Here is a 15,802-nt window from a genome sequence, read left to right on the forward strand (position 1 = left end):
AGAAACCCAAAGAGTAGCAACATTCCAGAGCTGAGATTGTGATGTCATAATGCCTCATTCCACCAATACTTAAGAGCCAATCTCAGCAGTGATGTCACAATGGCTTGATTGTCCTATACTTGGCTCAGATAAGGATATAAGAATTGCCATACTGGGACAGACTGAAGGTCCATCAAGCCTGGCCAACCCAGCTCCCAAGTACCTGGCAGAAACCCAAAGAGTAGCAACATTCCAGAGCTGAGATTGTGATGTCATAATGCCTCATTCCACCAATGCCTAAGAGCCAACCTCAGCAGTGATGTCACAATAGTTTGATTGTCCTTTACTTGGCTCAGATAAGGATATAAGAATTGCCATACTGGAACAGACTGAAGGTCCATCAAGCCCAGAATCCTGTTTCCAACAGTGGCCAACCCAGGTCATAAGTACATGGCAAGATCCTAAAAGAGTAAAATAGATTTTATGCTGCTTATCCTAGAAACATGCAGTGGATTTTCCCAAGTCCATGTTAAGAATGGCTTACGGACTCCTCTTTTAGGAAATTATCCAGTTTTTTTAAACTCTGCTACGCTAACTGCTTTTACCTAGATCAGGGTTTCTCAATCCAGCCCTCAGGCCATACACAGCCATTCAGGTTTTCAGAATGCCCACAATGAATATGCATGAGATAAATTTGCACCCCATGGAGGTAATGCTTGGAAATGCATCCCATGTATGTTCATTGTGGATATCCTGAAAACTTGAATGGCTGGGTGTGACCTGAGGACTGGTTTGAGAAACCCTGCTGTGGTTGTCAGTTATCGACTTGTCCAAAGATGTATACCAATGAGTCTGAAATCAACTGAGCAAACCCAGCCAAGCTTGAGGTGTACTGTCCACTTTGTAGCTCTTACTCATCTTGGTGAAACTTACACTATAGGTCCTGATTAACACACCACAACCACAAAGGCCTAATCCAGATGGGAATTAGGCCAGAGAATGGCCACCCGGATGGTCACGGGACTCAAGGAACTCCCGTACGAGGAAAGGCTGGATAAATTGCAGCTGTACTCACTCGAGGAACGCAGAGAGAGGGGTGACATGATCGAGACATTCAAGTATCTCACGGGCCGCATCGAGGTGGAAGAAGATATCTTCTTTTTCAAGGGTCCCGCGGCAACAAGGGGGCATCCGTGGAAAATCAGGGGCGGGAAACTACACGGGGACACCAGGAAATTCTTTTTCACTGAAAGGGTGGTTGATCGCTGGAATAGTCTTCCACTTCAGGTTATTGAGGCCAGCAGCGTGCCTGATTTTAAGGCCAAATGGGACAGACACGTGGGATCTATTCACAGAGAAAGGTAGGGGAGGGTCATTGGGGTGGGCAGACTAGATGGGCCGTGGCCCTTATCTGCCATCTATTTCTATGTTTCTATTTTTAAGGCCAAATGGGATAGACACGTGGGATCTATTCACAGAGAAAGGTAGGGGAGGGTCATTGGGGTGGGCAGACTAGATGGGCCGTGGCCCTTATCTGCCGTCTATTTCTATGTTTCTATTTTTAAGGCCAAATGGGATAGACACGTGGGATCTATTCACAGAGAAAGGTAGGGGAGGGTCATTGGGGCGGGCAGACTGGATGGGCCGTGGCCCTTATCTGCCGTCTATTTCTAGGTTTCTATTTTTAAGGCCAAATGGGATAGACACGTGGGATCTATTCACAGAGAAAAGTAGGGGAGGGTCATTGGGGTGGGCAGACTAGATGGGACGTGGCCCTTATCTGCCGTCTATTTCTATGTTTCTATATGGAGGACTATCTGTGAGCCTGAAATCTGTAGCAGTGGCTGCATGCTTGTCAGGTGCCTTTGGCATCTAATCTAATCTTTCGTTTTATAAACCGCATCATCCCTACAAAAGAGGGCTTGAGGTGGTTTACATTAAGACTTTGCACAGTATTTTAATGTAAAAAAACAACAACCCCTAATCCCAAAAAACACTCTACACTGACCAGTGGCATAACAAGGGTGGAGGAGGGTACAGGCATCTATGGTGATGGAGCCCCCTGCGCCCTCCCTTCCCCCCAGGGCAGGATTAACCAATAGGCCAAGTAGGCATGAGCCTAGGGCCCGAAATGGTCAGGGGGATCCGATGAAGGAGGGCATCAACATTGTTTTTTCCAAACGGCGATGGGCCTCTCCAGCATCGATCGGCAACGCGGGCCTCCCCCCGATCAGTAACGCGCCTCCCCCCCAATCGACGGAAAGTAAGACAAGCAAGCAACGCGGGTAAGAAAGGCAACGGGAACTGTAATTTTGGAAGCGGTGCTGCTTGCCCAAAGCTTCCCTCTGATGCAGCTTCCTATTTCCGCCTGGGCGCATGGTGGGGTGGGGAGGGGCACTTGGGTGCCTAGGGGCCCTTAACGAATTAATCCTGCCCTGCTTCCCCCCACCCCCACCCTCCCGGTTCCTCTTTAAATCTTCTCCAGCCTGCTGCTCGCACCAGCGTTGGCTTTCCCTCTGACATCACTGCCTGGACCCGCAACCCAGACGTGATTTCAGAGGAGAGCCAGGCCAGCGCCAACAGCAGGCTGGAAAAGTTGCTCACACTGGCAAAGATTTAAAGGGGTGGGAAAGGAAGGGCGCGGAGAGGTCTGGCACCATCCGCCCTCTCCTGACATTGACACAGTTTTGCTGAGGATTTCTCTCTGCATCCAACCTTGGACTTAGTGGGCAGTGGGTGCCTCAGTCAGCTGCCTCTTACCTTTTCCCTTGGCTTTCTCTTAGCATTAGTGTTTTATTGGTTTTTGGGATTAATGGGCCTTAGTCTGCAGTAATATAACTACAACCCTGAAATAAAACACAGGAGCAGAAGCTTCTTATACTCCTCTGCCCTTCTGTGCAACCTATCCTGATTGTGTGATTCCGCTATCCAGACTGATTTGCATGGAAGCCCAACCCCTCCTTGTCCTGTAGCGAACCAGAGTCAGCTCAAGGCCTAAGCAGCACCAGGGACCACCTTGGGCCTAGAATTAGGACGAATCACTCCGCCAGTGTGGTAACCAATACCACCCAATATTAAAATGTACCTATGCTGCTAAGAGACCTGGAGCTGACCCCTCCCGTCCCAATCACTCCAAACCAATCAACATTTTCTCCCTAAAACCAAAACATTTCTAATTTCTTGATTAGATTTTTAAAAACACAAACCAATCCCTGGCTTCCTTATGCAGCGGGACTCATGCACTATGACTTGGAGCCTCGCACCACATCCACAGCTGTGAATTCTGCATCGACGAAGCCGACCATCTCGAAGAAACCGGTCCTGATCAAAACTATTGAGACGATGGACGGCATGAGGCTCTCGGAAGCAAGCCATTTCTTCGAAAAGTAGTCCGGGCAGGGCAGAACAGGAGCAAAGAAGTCTCCGGGGTGCATTGCCCACCTCCGTGTCATCACTGTACATATTTAATTATCCTCTGATGATTGAAGATGTGTCAGAACAAGATCACCATGTTTCATGTATCTATACAGATATCCTGCTTGATGGTGCATTATTTTTTATACAACAGCGAAGACGTGGGGAAGGAACTGCACAAATATAGTCAAGTTTATTTAATACAACCAACCTGTATGAATTACAAACATTCTATGTTGTCTTGAAATAGTTTATTAAAACCAATCTATCTTGCAATCCGACACAGTCTGTGTTTCAGCTTTAAAAGCCTGCTTCAGGGGTACGGATGAACCTCCGATAGATGATACTCGGGTAACAACAAATAATCGTCTGAAAACACAATGGATTCGGAAACTTTTCTCCTCATGTGGTTCCTCCACATCCTGCTTTGCGTTAGCTTGAGTGGGAAGTGTGGGTTGTCCCTCCTCTGCCTGCCACAGCTCCACCACACGGGGCATGGGATCAATCACGATGAGCAAAGTTTCCTAATCCGTTGTGTTGTCAGATGATTATTTGTTTGGATTGCTTGAGTCCCAGCTATTGCATGTTCCCTCCCCACTTTCTGTTGCATTTTTACCGTGGGGTTTTATTTCCTTGTTCTTTGGAGTGCATTCTTTTTTTTTTATATACAGGGCTCTCCTTCTGCAGCCCAAAGAGGCATCAGTTCTCTGATATTTGGTTGGCACTCGTACAAAGCTTCATCCAAAGCAAAACTCAAGTTTACTCAAACAGAATGTTTGCAGCGAAAACAGCACCCCCCAGAGTTTCCAGTAGACAAGACAGGCAGCAATAGGCCTGAAGCCGGTCCCGTCACTCTCCTTTGCCTTTATCAATTCACAGCCTCATTTACTAAGTTGCCTTAATATAAATGGTGTGCACAGTTAGTAGAGCAAAGAACAAGAGAACCAAATCCACAAAACTCAAGGACGCAAGATACAGAGTGGAAATGTCCTATAATGATCGATGAGTTCAGTTATTAAAAATCCATCAAAAACTCATGGCAATGAGAACAAAAAGTCAGATTTCTATGAACAATAATAAATTATTACTTATAATGACTGGTGTTGCCATTCAACAAATTACGTTTAATTGGAAGGATTGGAGTAGATTAAATTATAATTTTTGGTGGCATTCTTTATGTCATGTTTATAAAATGGAGAGATTTATTGCAATACAGTGGAGATGTTTCAGGAAATTTCAAGATGTGTGGGAGCCATTAACAAAATATTGTACTGATTAGATGACATTGTTTCCCTTAAATTTACAAGTTCAATAGTGAGGGGGAGAGGGGGGGGGTTAATTTTACTATTACATAGTCTTTAATATATTTGATTCTATAGTAGGAGGGGGTGGGAAGGGGGGGTGATAAGAGTTTATGGTCTGTACCAATGATAATTATTAAGTGATGTATTTATTGTTAATGTGTTTGAATATATTTCACACTTATTGTAAGTTTGAAAATGAATAAAGAATTATTAAAAAAAAAAAAAAAATCCATCAAAAACTCAATGACTTGACCTGTACATGTTTCAGCCGAAATGGCCTGCATCAGGAGTCTGGGTTTCAAGTTGTGCCATGCATCTCCTGGCTCTAGGTATTGACCTCTTCTCACGGGTCCATCCTTCTCTCAGAAGTCAATACCTAGAGCCAGGAGATGCATGGCACAACTTGAAACCCAGACTCCTGACGCAGGCCATTTTGGCCGAAACATGTACAGGTCGAGTCATTGAGTTTTTGATGGATTTTTAAGAACAAACTGAACTCATCGATCATTATAGGACATTTCCACTCTGGATCTTGCGTGCACAGTTAGTAATCAGGCCCCGTAGGGAACAATGGAGCTTGTGTTACTTCATGTGCATTAAATCATATTAATGTAGCTTAATAAATGGGGACTTTACACTGGACAACGGACGACTTATCATCCCTAAATAATTCTACCACTGAAAAAGTGTGAACTAACTCTTAAGAGCTCTTCAAGTTACCAGAGAACAGTTAGGTTTACCAGATTTCAGAATGAAAAAGAGAGGACACGTTGCCTTGCCCTATTCCACCCCCAGCCCCACCCTCTTACCAACCTCGTCTCTTCTTCCCCGAGATGCACAGATGCGACACGATGATGTCACACGCATGCGGGTGACATAGCATCACATCTACTCATGCTCGGAAGCCCTCCAGATGTGGCCACAAGTTCGGGGCCTTCCAAAACCCAGGCAAACTGCCGGGTTTTGGAAATTCGTCTGGACAGTCCTCTAAAAAAGAGGACATGTCCGGGTTTTCTCGGACGTCTGGTAGCCCTAAGCACAGTAGCAGGGATTTGGACTGAAAGGTTTCACTATCGGTCTCCTTTGTCCTCAGCATCTTGGTGAGGCAGCAGAGACTTCCTGGTTTCCCTTCTTGGTGGTACAGTACATTGCATAAGCAGCAGTTCCCTAGATCGACCTAATCTCCAAATTCCTCCCACGCCCCTTGTGGAGAAAGCCAGTGGCCTTCGACTCCACTTCCTTTATATACTATAAGACCACTGCCAGTGATCAGCAAGCATCATTTTGCATTCAGAGTCAGACAACGTGCGAGTGGAAGAGGACTGTTCCTGCCCCCTCTCACTAGACCACCAGTACGGTCCGCGGGATAAGTCCTGGGGGTTCTTATGGGGTCTAGGTGGGTGGGACAAGCAATAGAAGGGGGTTGCTAGATTTGGAGGGGGAGAGGTATTCGGAGTCCTGGGAATGGGGGAGGAGAAGATCAGGAGGGAGGATCATGCTGGGGGAGAGGATTAGTGACTTGGCAGCCATGACCTGAAAGTTATGTCCCTCTTATCTGCACCCTTCTCCTCCACTACCAACTCCAGACTCTTAACTCCCACTCACCATCAGATGCCTCCCAAGCCCTGAGATGTCTTGTCTGTCCTAATTAGATTGTAAGCTCTTCAGAGCAGGGGCCATCTATTGACTGTGAGAAAAGTGCTGCCCACAATAGAGAGATTCTGCAGAGACTTTGGGTAAAGTAATGCAATTTAGTTTATTTGCTTTTTGGCCAAAAAGGGTGTCCAACCTGCACAAAAATCAGCAAGGTAGGCACACAATATTTAGTTAGTTCATATCTTTATTGGTCCCTCCTGCCTGTCCACTCATTGGATAGAGCAAAAACAGTTCCTAACCTATCATATCCTTTCTCTGCCTCATCCAGTCTCTCCACCCCTGATTACTTCTCCCATTACCATTATTTCCCAGCTCCCTGACTCTATTTACCATTGGCCATATGTGGGCACTCTCTTCTTCCCTCACATGTTCAAGTTTCTTTATTTTTAGTATACCGTTTATCAAACGGTTTGCAATAAAATAAAATTTGAAAGAAATATTAAAATTAAAGATATAACATATCTAAAGCTAAAAGTAAAGATTAAAAAATGAAAAGGGAACATGAATGGACTGACATACACGAAACGAGGGGGAGGAAAAAATGGGTAAGTTAATAAATACATCAAGATTGGAAGGAGGGGGGAGATACATTATGGTAGGGCTGGCTTCAAAAGAAGCGTTTTTTCCAAAACACTTCAATGGACTAAGAGAAAATTATGTGAAAGAGATGAGATTAGAGATTATAGGCATCTTTAAAAAGTAAAATCTTGAGTTTAGACTTGAGTTTTCTAGACAGAAATCCAATGGGAGGGCATTCCACACAGAGGGGGCAGTAACCGAGAAAATAGATTTGCCACTTGTATCATAGAATAGTTCATGTATTGATGGAATGGGGAGCAGGTTTTGATTAGTGGTTTGAAGTATATGGGATCAGGAGTTTGTCAATGAAGGCTGGTTGCTAGGAGTATTTTATAGGAAAGACGATGAGTAATAGGTAATCAGTGTGCTTTACGAATAAGGGGGGGGTGACGTGATCATATATTTTTGCACGGTAAATTAGTTTAACGGCAGTATTTTACAAAGGTTGTACACAACGGATTTCTTTCTGTGTTATGCCCTGATATAGGGCATTGCAGTAATCAATGTGTGAAATTACGAGAGAATGAATCAAAATGTTGATAGAGGGGGAGTTGAGAAGAGAAGAGATGGAATGAATGAGCCTTAATTTTTGGAAACATTTCTGTGTGACTGCGCTAATTTGTTGATGAAAACTGAGGTCCTTATCGAGGATAATTCCAAGACGCTTGATTGTGGTATCTTTTTCAATTGGAGAAGAGTCAATACAGATGGGTAGGCATATATGTTCCTCTGAAGAATTTGAGAAGAAGACGCCTGCTCACCCCTCACATGACATGCTTAGATCATCTTTTTAAACAATGGTCCTTAGGGTTAGTTCTGTTGACACTTCTATTTCAATGTTCACTTTACAGGCATTGTATTCAGTAACAAATACAGTGAGCCCTCCGAATCCGCGGTTTCAGTATCCGGATTTGGTTATTCACGATTTTTTTTTTTTTTTTTTTAAATAAAGCTGCATTCTGGACCTTCCCCCTGGCATCCCAGACCTTACCTAGTGGTCTAGTGGGCTTTCGGGGGGCAGGAGCAATCTTCCTACACTCCTGCCCCTTGCAGATCACTCATAGGAAATGGCTGCCGTGAGCTCCCGTCGTAGCCTCGAGAGACTACAGGAACTCACGGCAGCCATTTCCTATGAGTGATCTGCACGGGGCAGGAGCTTAGGAAGATCGCTCCTGTCCCGAAAGCCTGCTAGACCACCAGGTAAGGTCTGGGTTGTCAGGGGGGAGGCGGGCGTGGTTCAGAGCTGGCCAAAAAGTTATTTGTGATTTTTCAACATTCGTGAGCCGGCTCTGCCCCTAACCCCCACGAATACCGAGGGAGAAGTGTATTGTCCCCCCCCCCCCCCCGCCTCTCTCCTGACTCAGCAAGTGTTTCTTACTTCTGTAAACACACAGTTACTGTGTTAGACAAATTCCCACTGCTGGAATTTATGTTATAACCTCCATTAGTGTCTTTAATGTGTAGTTTCTCTGCTTCTTCTGTATCATACTTGATTAGATGTTATTATATGTAAGTGTTATATTCTTTAATGTTTCCACACCTTTATATTATCTTGCAACAATTAACATCATTAGAAAATATATTAATACAGTGGAACCTTGGTTTACGAGCATAATTCGTTCCAGAAGCATGCTCGTAAACCAAATTACTCGTATATCAAAGCAAGTTTCCCCATAGGAAATAAGGGAAACTTTCTTGATACATTCCCAATCCACCCCCACCCCCTGAGGCTTGCGGCGCTGTTCTACCCCCATGAGAAACGGCATTGCTCCCCCCCCCCGGCTCGCGAATGCCCTCCCCCCCACGTGAAGCGGCACCACCCGCCCAAACAGCATTCATCCTTACCCCATCTGGCACCGGCACGCAGCCCACAGGACGTGCCGGTGTCGGGAAAGAAGTTCCTGCCTCTTGCCTGGGCCTTGAGCATCTGCGCATGCTCAAGGCCTTCTGGTTCTCGCTCGGTTTGCGAGACAAGATTTGCGAGAATGTTTTGCTCGTCATGCAAATCACTCGCAAACCGAGGTTCGACTGTATTTTCATTTCTCACAACTGTTAAATGTGCAGTGCTGCGTACACTTTTCAGCGCAATAGAAACGACAAATTTTGGTCGTAGGATCAGTCAGTATTCAGTGCTAAGCTACAGACAGGACTACACCAAAGGCTCTACTACCAAAACTGCTGACTCATCCCTGACTCTGCCACTGGACCCCCCCCCCCCCTCCCTCCACTACCCAGTTTTGACACGGGTGTTCAGAGATATTGTCTGCTTACAAACTATTGACTATTGGTGGTCAGCTTAATTAGCGTGTTTTAGCCAGGCAGGTGTCTCACCTGCCCGTTAAACCCTTTTGAATATTGGACCTTAAGAATTTGACTCTCCTCTCCTAAGGTTGGACTGGTTTAACTATCTGTGTAATATTGCACTGGAAAAATGCGACATAAGGACAGAAAATGTGCGGAAAAGCCTCCTGGCACTGTGGTCGAATTGAAGACAGTCTCTGAACTCAAGAAAGCATGGGACAGGCACAGAGGTTCTCGCAGGGGGGAGAAAAGAGAGATTAGTAGGTGCCTGGTATGGACGGCCAGATTGAATAGACCATGCTCTGTGCTGTCATTTCCATTGGGAGAGATGGGAAGAGATGAGTGGATGAGCAGTGGTTCTGGTAGTATGTTCATAAAAGCATGGCGGAAGGTTGGTGATAAAAGAAATTCCTCAAACAACCCCTCTCCAAATGAGTTGTATGCCTGCACAATCAAAGTGGTCCCTTTCAAAGCCTTGAAACGTTGAAGAGCAAAGGTTAAGATTAACAAAGTCCTACAACACCATCAGTAATGCACTGGAACCCTGTAGCATCATGACACAAGGGGCTTGCGAGAACTGACGGCAGCCATTCAGGAAACGGCGCGGGACCAGATCGCTCCTGCCCTGCACCGCTGGCCGCAAGATTGGAGGAGGCAGCCATCCAGCGAGGGAGGTATTTAAGGGGGATGTTAAAAGGTACGGTGGGATGATTTAAAAAGATACAGTATCCCGGCATATAGAATGGGGCGGCCTGTCGTTCAGAAAATATGGTACTTTGTTACTCTGTTTTTAATCTTTGCGAGAGTCCTTGAATGCTCAAACCATCTACTTATTCAAACCCTGCAACTGAATTTGTGGCAGCTGTTTTCTGTGGTGTCCTGCCTTTTGGCCACTAGAGGGAACCATGGTGCTGCTTCACTTTGTCACACACTCGGGCCAATGCAAAAAGCCATGAGTATGGGCTTAACGCAGTTTCCTAATGCATGTGAAAATTAAAAGAAACTGTTCTCTGATGCAATAAGCAAAACTGACCTGTGCACAAAACACACGCATTGATGTAGTAGAGTACACTGGACTAGGGTTACCAGATTTGTTGAAGCAAAAAAAAAAAAAAGAGGACGCGTGACCCCAGCCGCACCCCACACAAACCTCGTCTCTTCTTCCCTGAGCGCGGGGCCGCGTCTAAAGGGCTTCTGAGCATGTGCGGATGTGACACAATGACATCTTCCGGCTCCTGCTCGCGCTGGCCTTCTGACGTCACTTCCTGGTTAGAAAAAAGCCCACGCCGGCAAACATTTCAAGAGGTAGACGGAAGGGGGCGCTCGAGCAGCGGGGAATAGTGGGGGGCACATGGCACGATGATGTCAGGGGGTACCTCCTTCCCTTGCTATGCCACTGGTCCAGCTTGTTCTCTTTTCCCAACAAGGGGTGCGCTATAAACACTGGAGTGATATTTGCAATGCTGCTTTTTCATGGGCACTATTGCTGGTTGGAAGGGGTGTTTTTATTGGGGGGGGGGGAAAATCCGGACCCATGCGCGGATGCCTCCTCCCAACCCCATTTTTACAGGAAGCATTTCAAAACCCAGACAAAGTGCCGGGTTTTGAAAAGCCGTCCGGACCCCCAGACATGTCCTCAAAAAGGACAGACATCTGGTAACCCTACCTCAGTAGTCACCCCCACCCTTTGAACATGGACACTTTTTTTCCTAGGAAATGAGCACTGGGAGTAGGGTTACCATATGGCTTCAGAAAAAAAGAGTACGGGTCTTTTTGATCTGTCAATCCCATCGGTGTGGGACTTGAAGTTACCATCATCTAGGAATGCATTGGTCCCAGGGAATAGAACAAGCTTCCAGAATATATTCAACAGCAGACCATACAGAATTTTTTAAAAAGTACTTAAAAGACACTTGTTCTGTCAAAATGAACTTTAGAGTCTGAGATTGGTTTAGGGCAGGGGTAGGCAATTCCAGTCCTCGAGAGCTGGAGCCAGGTCAGGTTTTCAGGAAATCCACAATAAATATGCATGAGATAGATTTGCATCTCAAGGAGGCAGTGCGTGCAAATCCATCTCATACATATTCATTGTGGATATCCTGAAAACCTGACCTAGCTCCGGCTCTCAAGGACCGGAATTGCTTACCCCTGGTTTAGGGAGGAGGAGTGGAGACTGGAGTGCAGGGTGCTGGTCAGTTTTTATTAGTTTTAATGATGATATGTAATTTTATATTCTGGATGTAAGTGTGTAATTTGTTTTAAAGTAATGTTTGTTGTTGATGTGACTTGTATGTTAATTGTAATGTTATATTTTGTAAGGGAGTAAGTAACTCGCCCTGGATAAGGGCGGGGATAAAGAAACAAACAGAATCCGGGTTTTATTTCCATTGCTTTCAGTGGAAATAAAACCCGGGTGTTCCAATCCATTCTCCTTTTTCTGGAGCCATATGGCCTTCAGTACGGCAGGAGAGCTGGCATATTAAAAGGAGCTTTTGAGTTACACAAGTTGAAAATATTCTTCCTCAAAAGCTAAATATTTACAGTACCAGGATGAAAGAGCGAATGAAATAGGTCTCCTGTGAGCCAGGCCAGGCCTGGGATCTCTGCAGGATGTCATGGAGACAGGGTTTACTTTATTTGGGGGCTTCATTTGACATAGGGATAATCAAAGCCTGCCTCTGCTCCAGAAACTTATCAGTACAAAGAAATGCTAAATTCCGGGGAGTGATATCCACCTTCCAACTGATGGAGTCAAGGAATGGGAACAAAACTCATTGCCATGTAAGGGAAATGGAGGCTCTGAGGGGAGCTGCCCAGGTGGTCTCTGAACAGAACTGCCCATCCTCTTTTCGGATGTATACAGTGGGAGGGGACCCCACAAACTTCCTCTCACTGATAAGATCTCCAATTGAAGAGTGATGGGGTCTCGTGGTGCCTCCACACCCGGAAGGATGTACACAGAAACTTACCAGTAATTCTCCAGGGTTATCTTAAGATACAGCAGTCAAGCAGGAAACCACATGAGTAAAAAATAGAAGATATAAGTCATTAAGGGAAAACAAAAACACAGAGAAACAGCCACAAGAGCTGATTTTCCACAAGGCTTGATGTATTTTTCTCCGACAATCACACGTCTCTTCCCTACCATGTATCCATCCTCCATGGGGTGATATTGGAGGCACGGCGAAGTCACTCAATTTATGGCTGAGGTTTAAAGCGTGCAGATACATATGTCAAATTGAGGTTGGAGGACAATTGCCAACCCATTCTGCTGAGATACAGAAGTGAGTTACTGAGGTGATTGAGAAGGGGGGGTAGAACTACGGATGACAGGGCAAAACCTGTTGCTGGGGGATCACTAAAGGGGAATGAGTGAGGGGAGATTGAGTAGGAGGAGGGGGAAGAAAGATTGAGGATTACGCAGACACTCAGATTGTAAAGATTTTTGAAATGTTGGGAATTTCTGTGGAGCAACGGTCAGGATCTTTGCTCTCTCGTCATCTCATTGATGTTCTTCAGCTGTAGATACCAGTGCGAATCCATCTTAGATAAATGCATCCCTGAAGAGCACAGAGGAGCTGAACTGTGCTCTCTGGGCCTAGAAAAAAACCCTTTCCACCTGCTACAGAGCTTCATTTCATCATAATACATCCTCTAGACCAGGGACAGGCAATTCCAGCCCTCGAGAGCCACAGGCAGGTCAGGTTTTCAGGATATCCACAATAAATATGCATGAGATAGATTTGCATCTCAAGGAGGTATGCATGCAAATCCATCTCGTACATATTAATGGTGGATATCCTGGAAACCTGACCTGCCCCTGGCTCTCGAGGATCGGAATTGCCTACCTTGGTGTCGAAGATGGACCCAGAGCACTGTATTTTCCCCACTGGGGAGAAGACATGAGAAGGGGTTCCTTCTGAGCCCAGAATCCCAACTGCCTCTCCCTCTTTCCCCCTCTCTGTCTGCACTTCTCCTCCACCTTCTCACTTCCTTCCCCCCGAGACCACCACTCTGTAAAAGGCAGAAGAAGTAGGAAAATCTTTACGTTTTATTAATGTTAGGATGTCACGGAATCATATTTGAATTTGTTGAACATCACCTCACAATCTTTCATTTGAGATGATCCATAAATCACAGTATGTAAGTGAATAAGCGGAAGTTTACCGCACCTGGAAGCTGCTTCTGCTGCCGAGGGGAGGGGGGGAAATCACCCTAAATTTAGATAGATGCAAATCATGAAAATGTGAAATGCTGTTATCTGCAACAGACATTCTGGTGAGTGAGTTTATAGAAAGATAATAATAATAATCACTTTATTTTTCTATACCGCCAACACCCAAAAAGTTCTAGGGCAGGGGTGTCCAACCTTTTGGCTTCCCTGGGCCACATTGGCCGTAAAAAATGTTTCTGGGGCCGCACAAATGTGCAAACGCTGCAGCAAGACAGAGGAGGGAGCCGGCAAAACGGTAAACATCCAGGGGCAGCAGAGGAAAACACTGTATCGCCCTCGACCGGGGCCACACAAAATACTTCACGGGGCTGCATGTGGTCCTCGGGCTGCAGGTTGGACACCCCTGTTCTAGGGGTTCACAGAATAAAGAGGACTGGACATTCCAGAGATGATATTTCAATAGTGATCATAAGAACATAAGAATTGCCATGTTCTTATGATCATGGCAATCATAAGAACTTGGTCAGACCAGTGGTCCATCGTGCCCAGTAGTCCACGCACGCGGGGGCCCTTAGGTCAAAGACCAGTATCCCAACTGAGTCTAGCCTTACCTGCGTACGTTCTGGTTCAGCAGGAACTTGTCTAACTTTGTGTTGAATCCCTGAAGGGTGTTTTCCCCTACGACAGACTCCGGAAGAACGTTCCAGTTTTCCACCACACTCTGGGTGAAGAACTTCCTTACGTTTGTATGGAATCTATCCCCTTTTAACTTCAGAGAGTGCCCTCTCGTTCTCCCTACCTTGGAGAGGGTGAACAACCTGTCTTTATCTGCTAAGTCTATCCCCTTCAGTGAAAAATACAATAAGAAACTATGACATCGTCATCAGTCAAGTAACAAATTTTTTGAACAAATAGGTCTTAACCAATTTTCTAGTCCCCTATATGTCAGACAGGTGGTTTATCATTGTCTCCCCACCAGTTACTCATTTACCAACTGAAAGTGGATGGATGATTTTGTAGCCCATCTTTCCAAAGGACCTCAAGCATTTTTCCCCATCTGTTCCTGTGGTCTCTGGGCTCACAGTGTATCTAATATACCTGGGGCAGTGACTTGCCCAGGGTTTGAACCCACATCCTCAGGGTGCTGCGACTGCACCTCTAACCACTGCACCATACCCTCCTCTGATATGATCAGATTTGCTTTGACAGTGGATGTATGGCTGAGCTGGCGAGATCTGAGCGTGGGATTTGAACTCGGGTTCGAGTTAATTTCATGGGTACAGAAAGAATGACCCACTAGTTGCACCATGAGGCTTTCTAAGTTCATATACACCTCTGTTATATCCATCCTGGATTTTCCTGTTTTCTTAGGTTTCTGAATCTCTTCCAGTGAAGACATTTTTAGGGACCTTCACCCTTGCTCCCCTTCTCTATACCCATTTTCGGTGTGCTCTCCAGGGCCAGCCCAAGGGCGTCTGACACCATAGGCAAACCTTCAACACCCCCCAGGGACAGATCAAAACCTTGCACCCCCACCCCATAGTCCAGCAACCCCCTTTTCCCTCTCTACTCCCACTAGGTTTACCAACTTGATCCAGATTCGCCCAACAGAATTTACCAAGTCCTGGGTTTACCCTATTGTATGTAAGAGCTTGTAGTTCTCACCTCCCCATTGCATTCCCTCTGATCAACGCTATTGAACAAATCTGGATCCAGGTGGCAACCTGAAACCTTATCAAGTGACCAGCATCTCTCCCCCCCCCCCCCCAGCTGCCTGCCCAGGACAACCACACCCCTTCTCCTTTCTTTCTGACCTGCTCTAGCTCCATGTGTAGCATCTCCCCCCACATCTCTTGACACTGTTACCATCACCCTTCTTCTTCCAGTCCGTTGCAAAGAGTGCAGGAACTTTCAAGTAGAGGCCCGTATTCCAGTGCTGTTATGTACTGCCTCCCTCCTCCCCCCACCCGCAAAAAAGAAAATGCATAGGGGAGAACAGGATATACAACATAAAGGTTCTGCAAGGCACTGAATACCCATTGGAAGAAGTCAGGTGGCAGCAGAAGAAGGGAAGGGGGAAGATGCCCATTTAAAATGGCAACTTTTGGCGGATAGCATCATAGAAACATAGAAGATGACGGCAGAAAAGGGCTACAGCCCATCAAGTCTGCCCACTCTGCTTACCCACCCCCTGTCTATGCCCTAATGACCCAATTTCCTTATCTTGACCCTCGTAGGGATCCCACATGGGTATCCCATTTCTTCTTAAAGTCTGGCACGCTGTCTCCCTCCATCACCTGCACTGGAAGCTTGTTCCAATGATCAACCACTCTCTCTGTGAAGAAATACTTTCTGGTGTCTGCAGCAGCCACTCTCTCCTCCTCTCCCTATTGGC

General features: G+C 46.0%; 1 protein-coding gene across 2 annotated transcripts in view; it reads left to right on the forward strand.

The window, feature by feature from the left end:
* Positions 1-3,674, forward strand: part of LOC117360755 (intermediate filament protein ON3-like) — a 31,656-nt gene extending 27,982 nt beyond the window's left edge. The window contains exon 9 of one of the 2 annotated variants that reach the window (XM_033945063.1): positions 3,168-3,351. In XM_033945063.1, coding sequence (XP_033800954.1) covers positions 3,168-3,175 — 8 coding nt within the window. In that variant the 3' untranslated portion in view covers positions 3,176-3,351. Of the gene's footprint in view, positions 1-3,167 lie in introns of both variants that reach the window. The other variant, XM_033945062.1, reaches the window with a different exon arrangement.
* Positions 3,675-15,802: the final 12,128 nt, after the last annotated feature.

The sequence above is a fragment of the Geotrypetes seraphini genome, chromosome 5 (genome assembly GCF_902459505.1).
Source record: "Geotrypetes seraphini chromosome 5, aGeoSer1.1, whole genome shotgun sequence".
Lineage (NCBI taxonomy): Eukaryota > Metazoa > Chordata > Amphibia > Gymnophiona > Dermophiidae > Geotrypetes > Geotrypetes seraphini.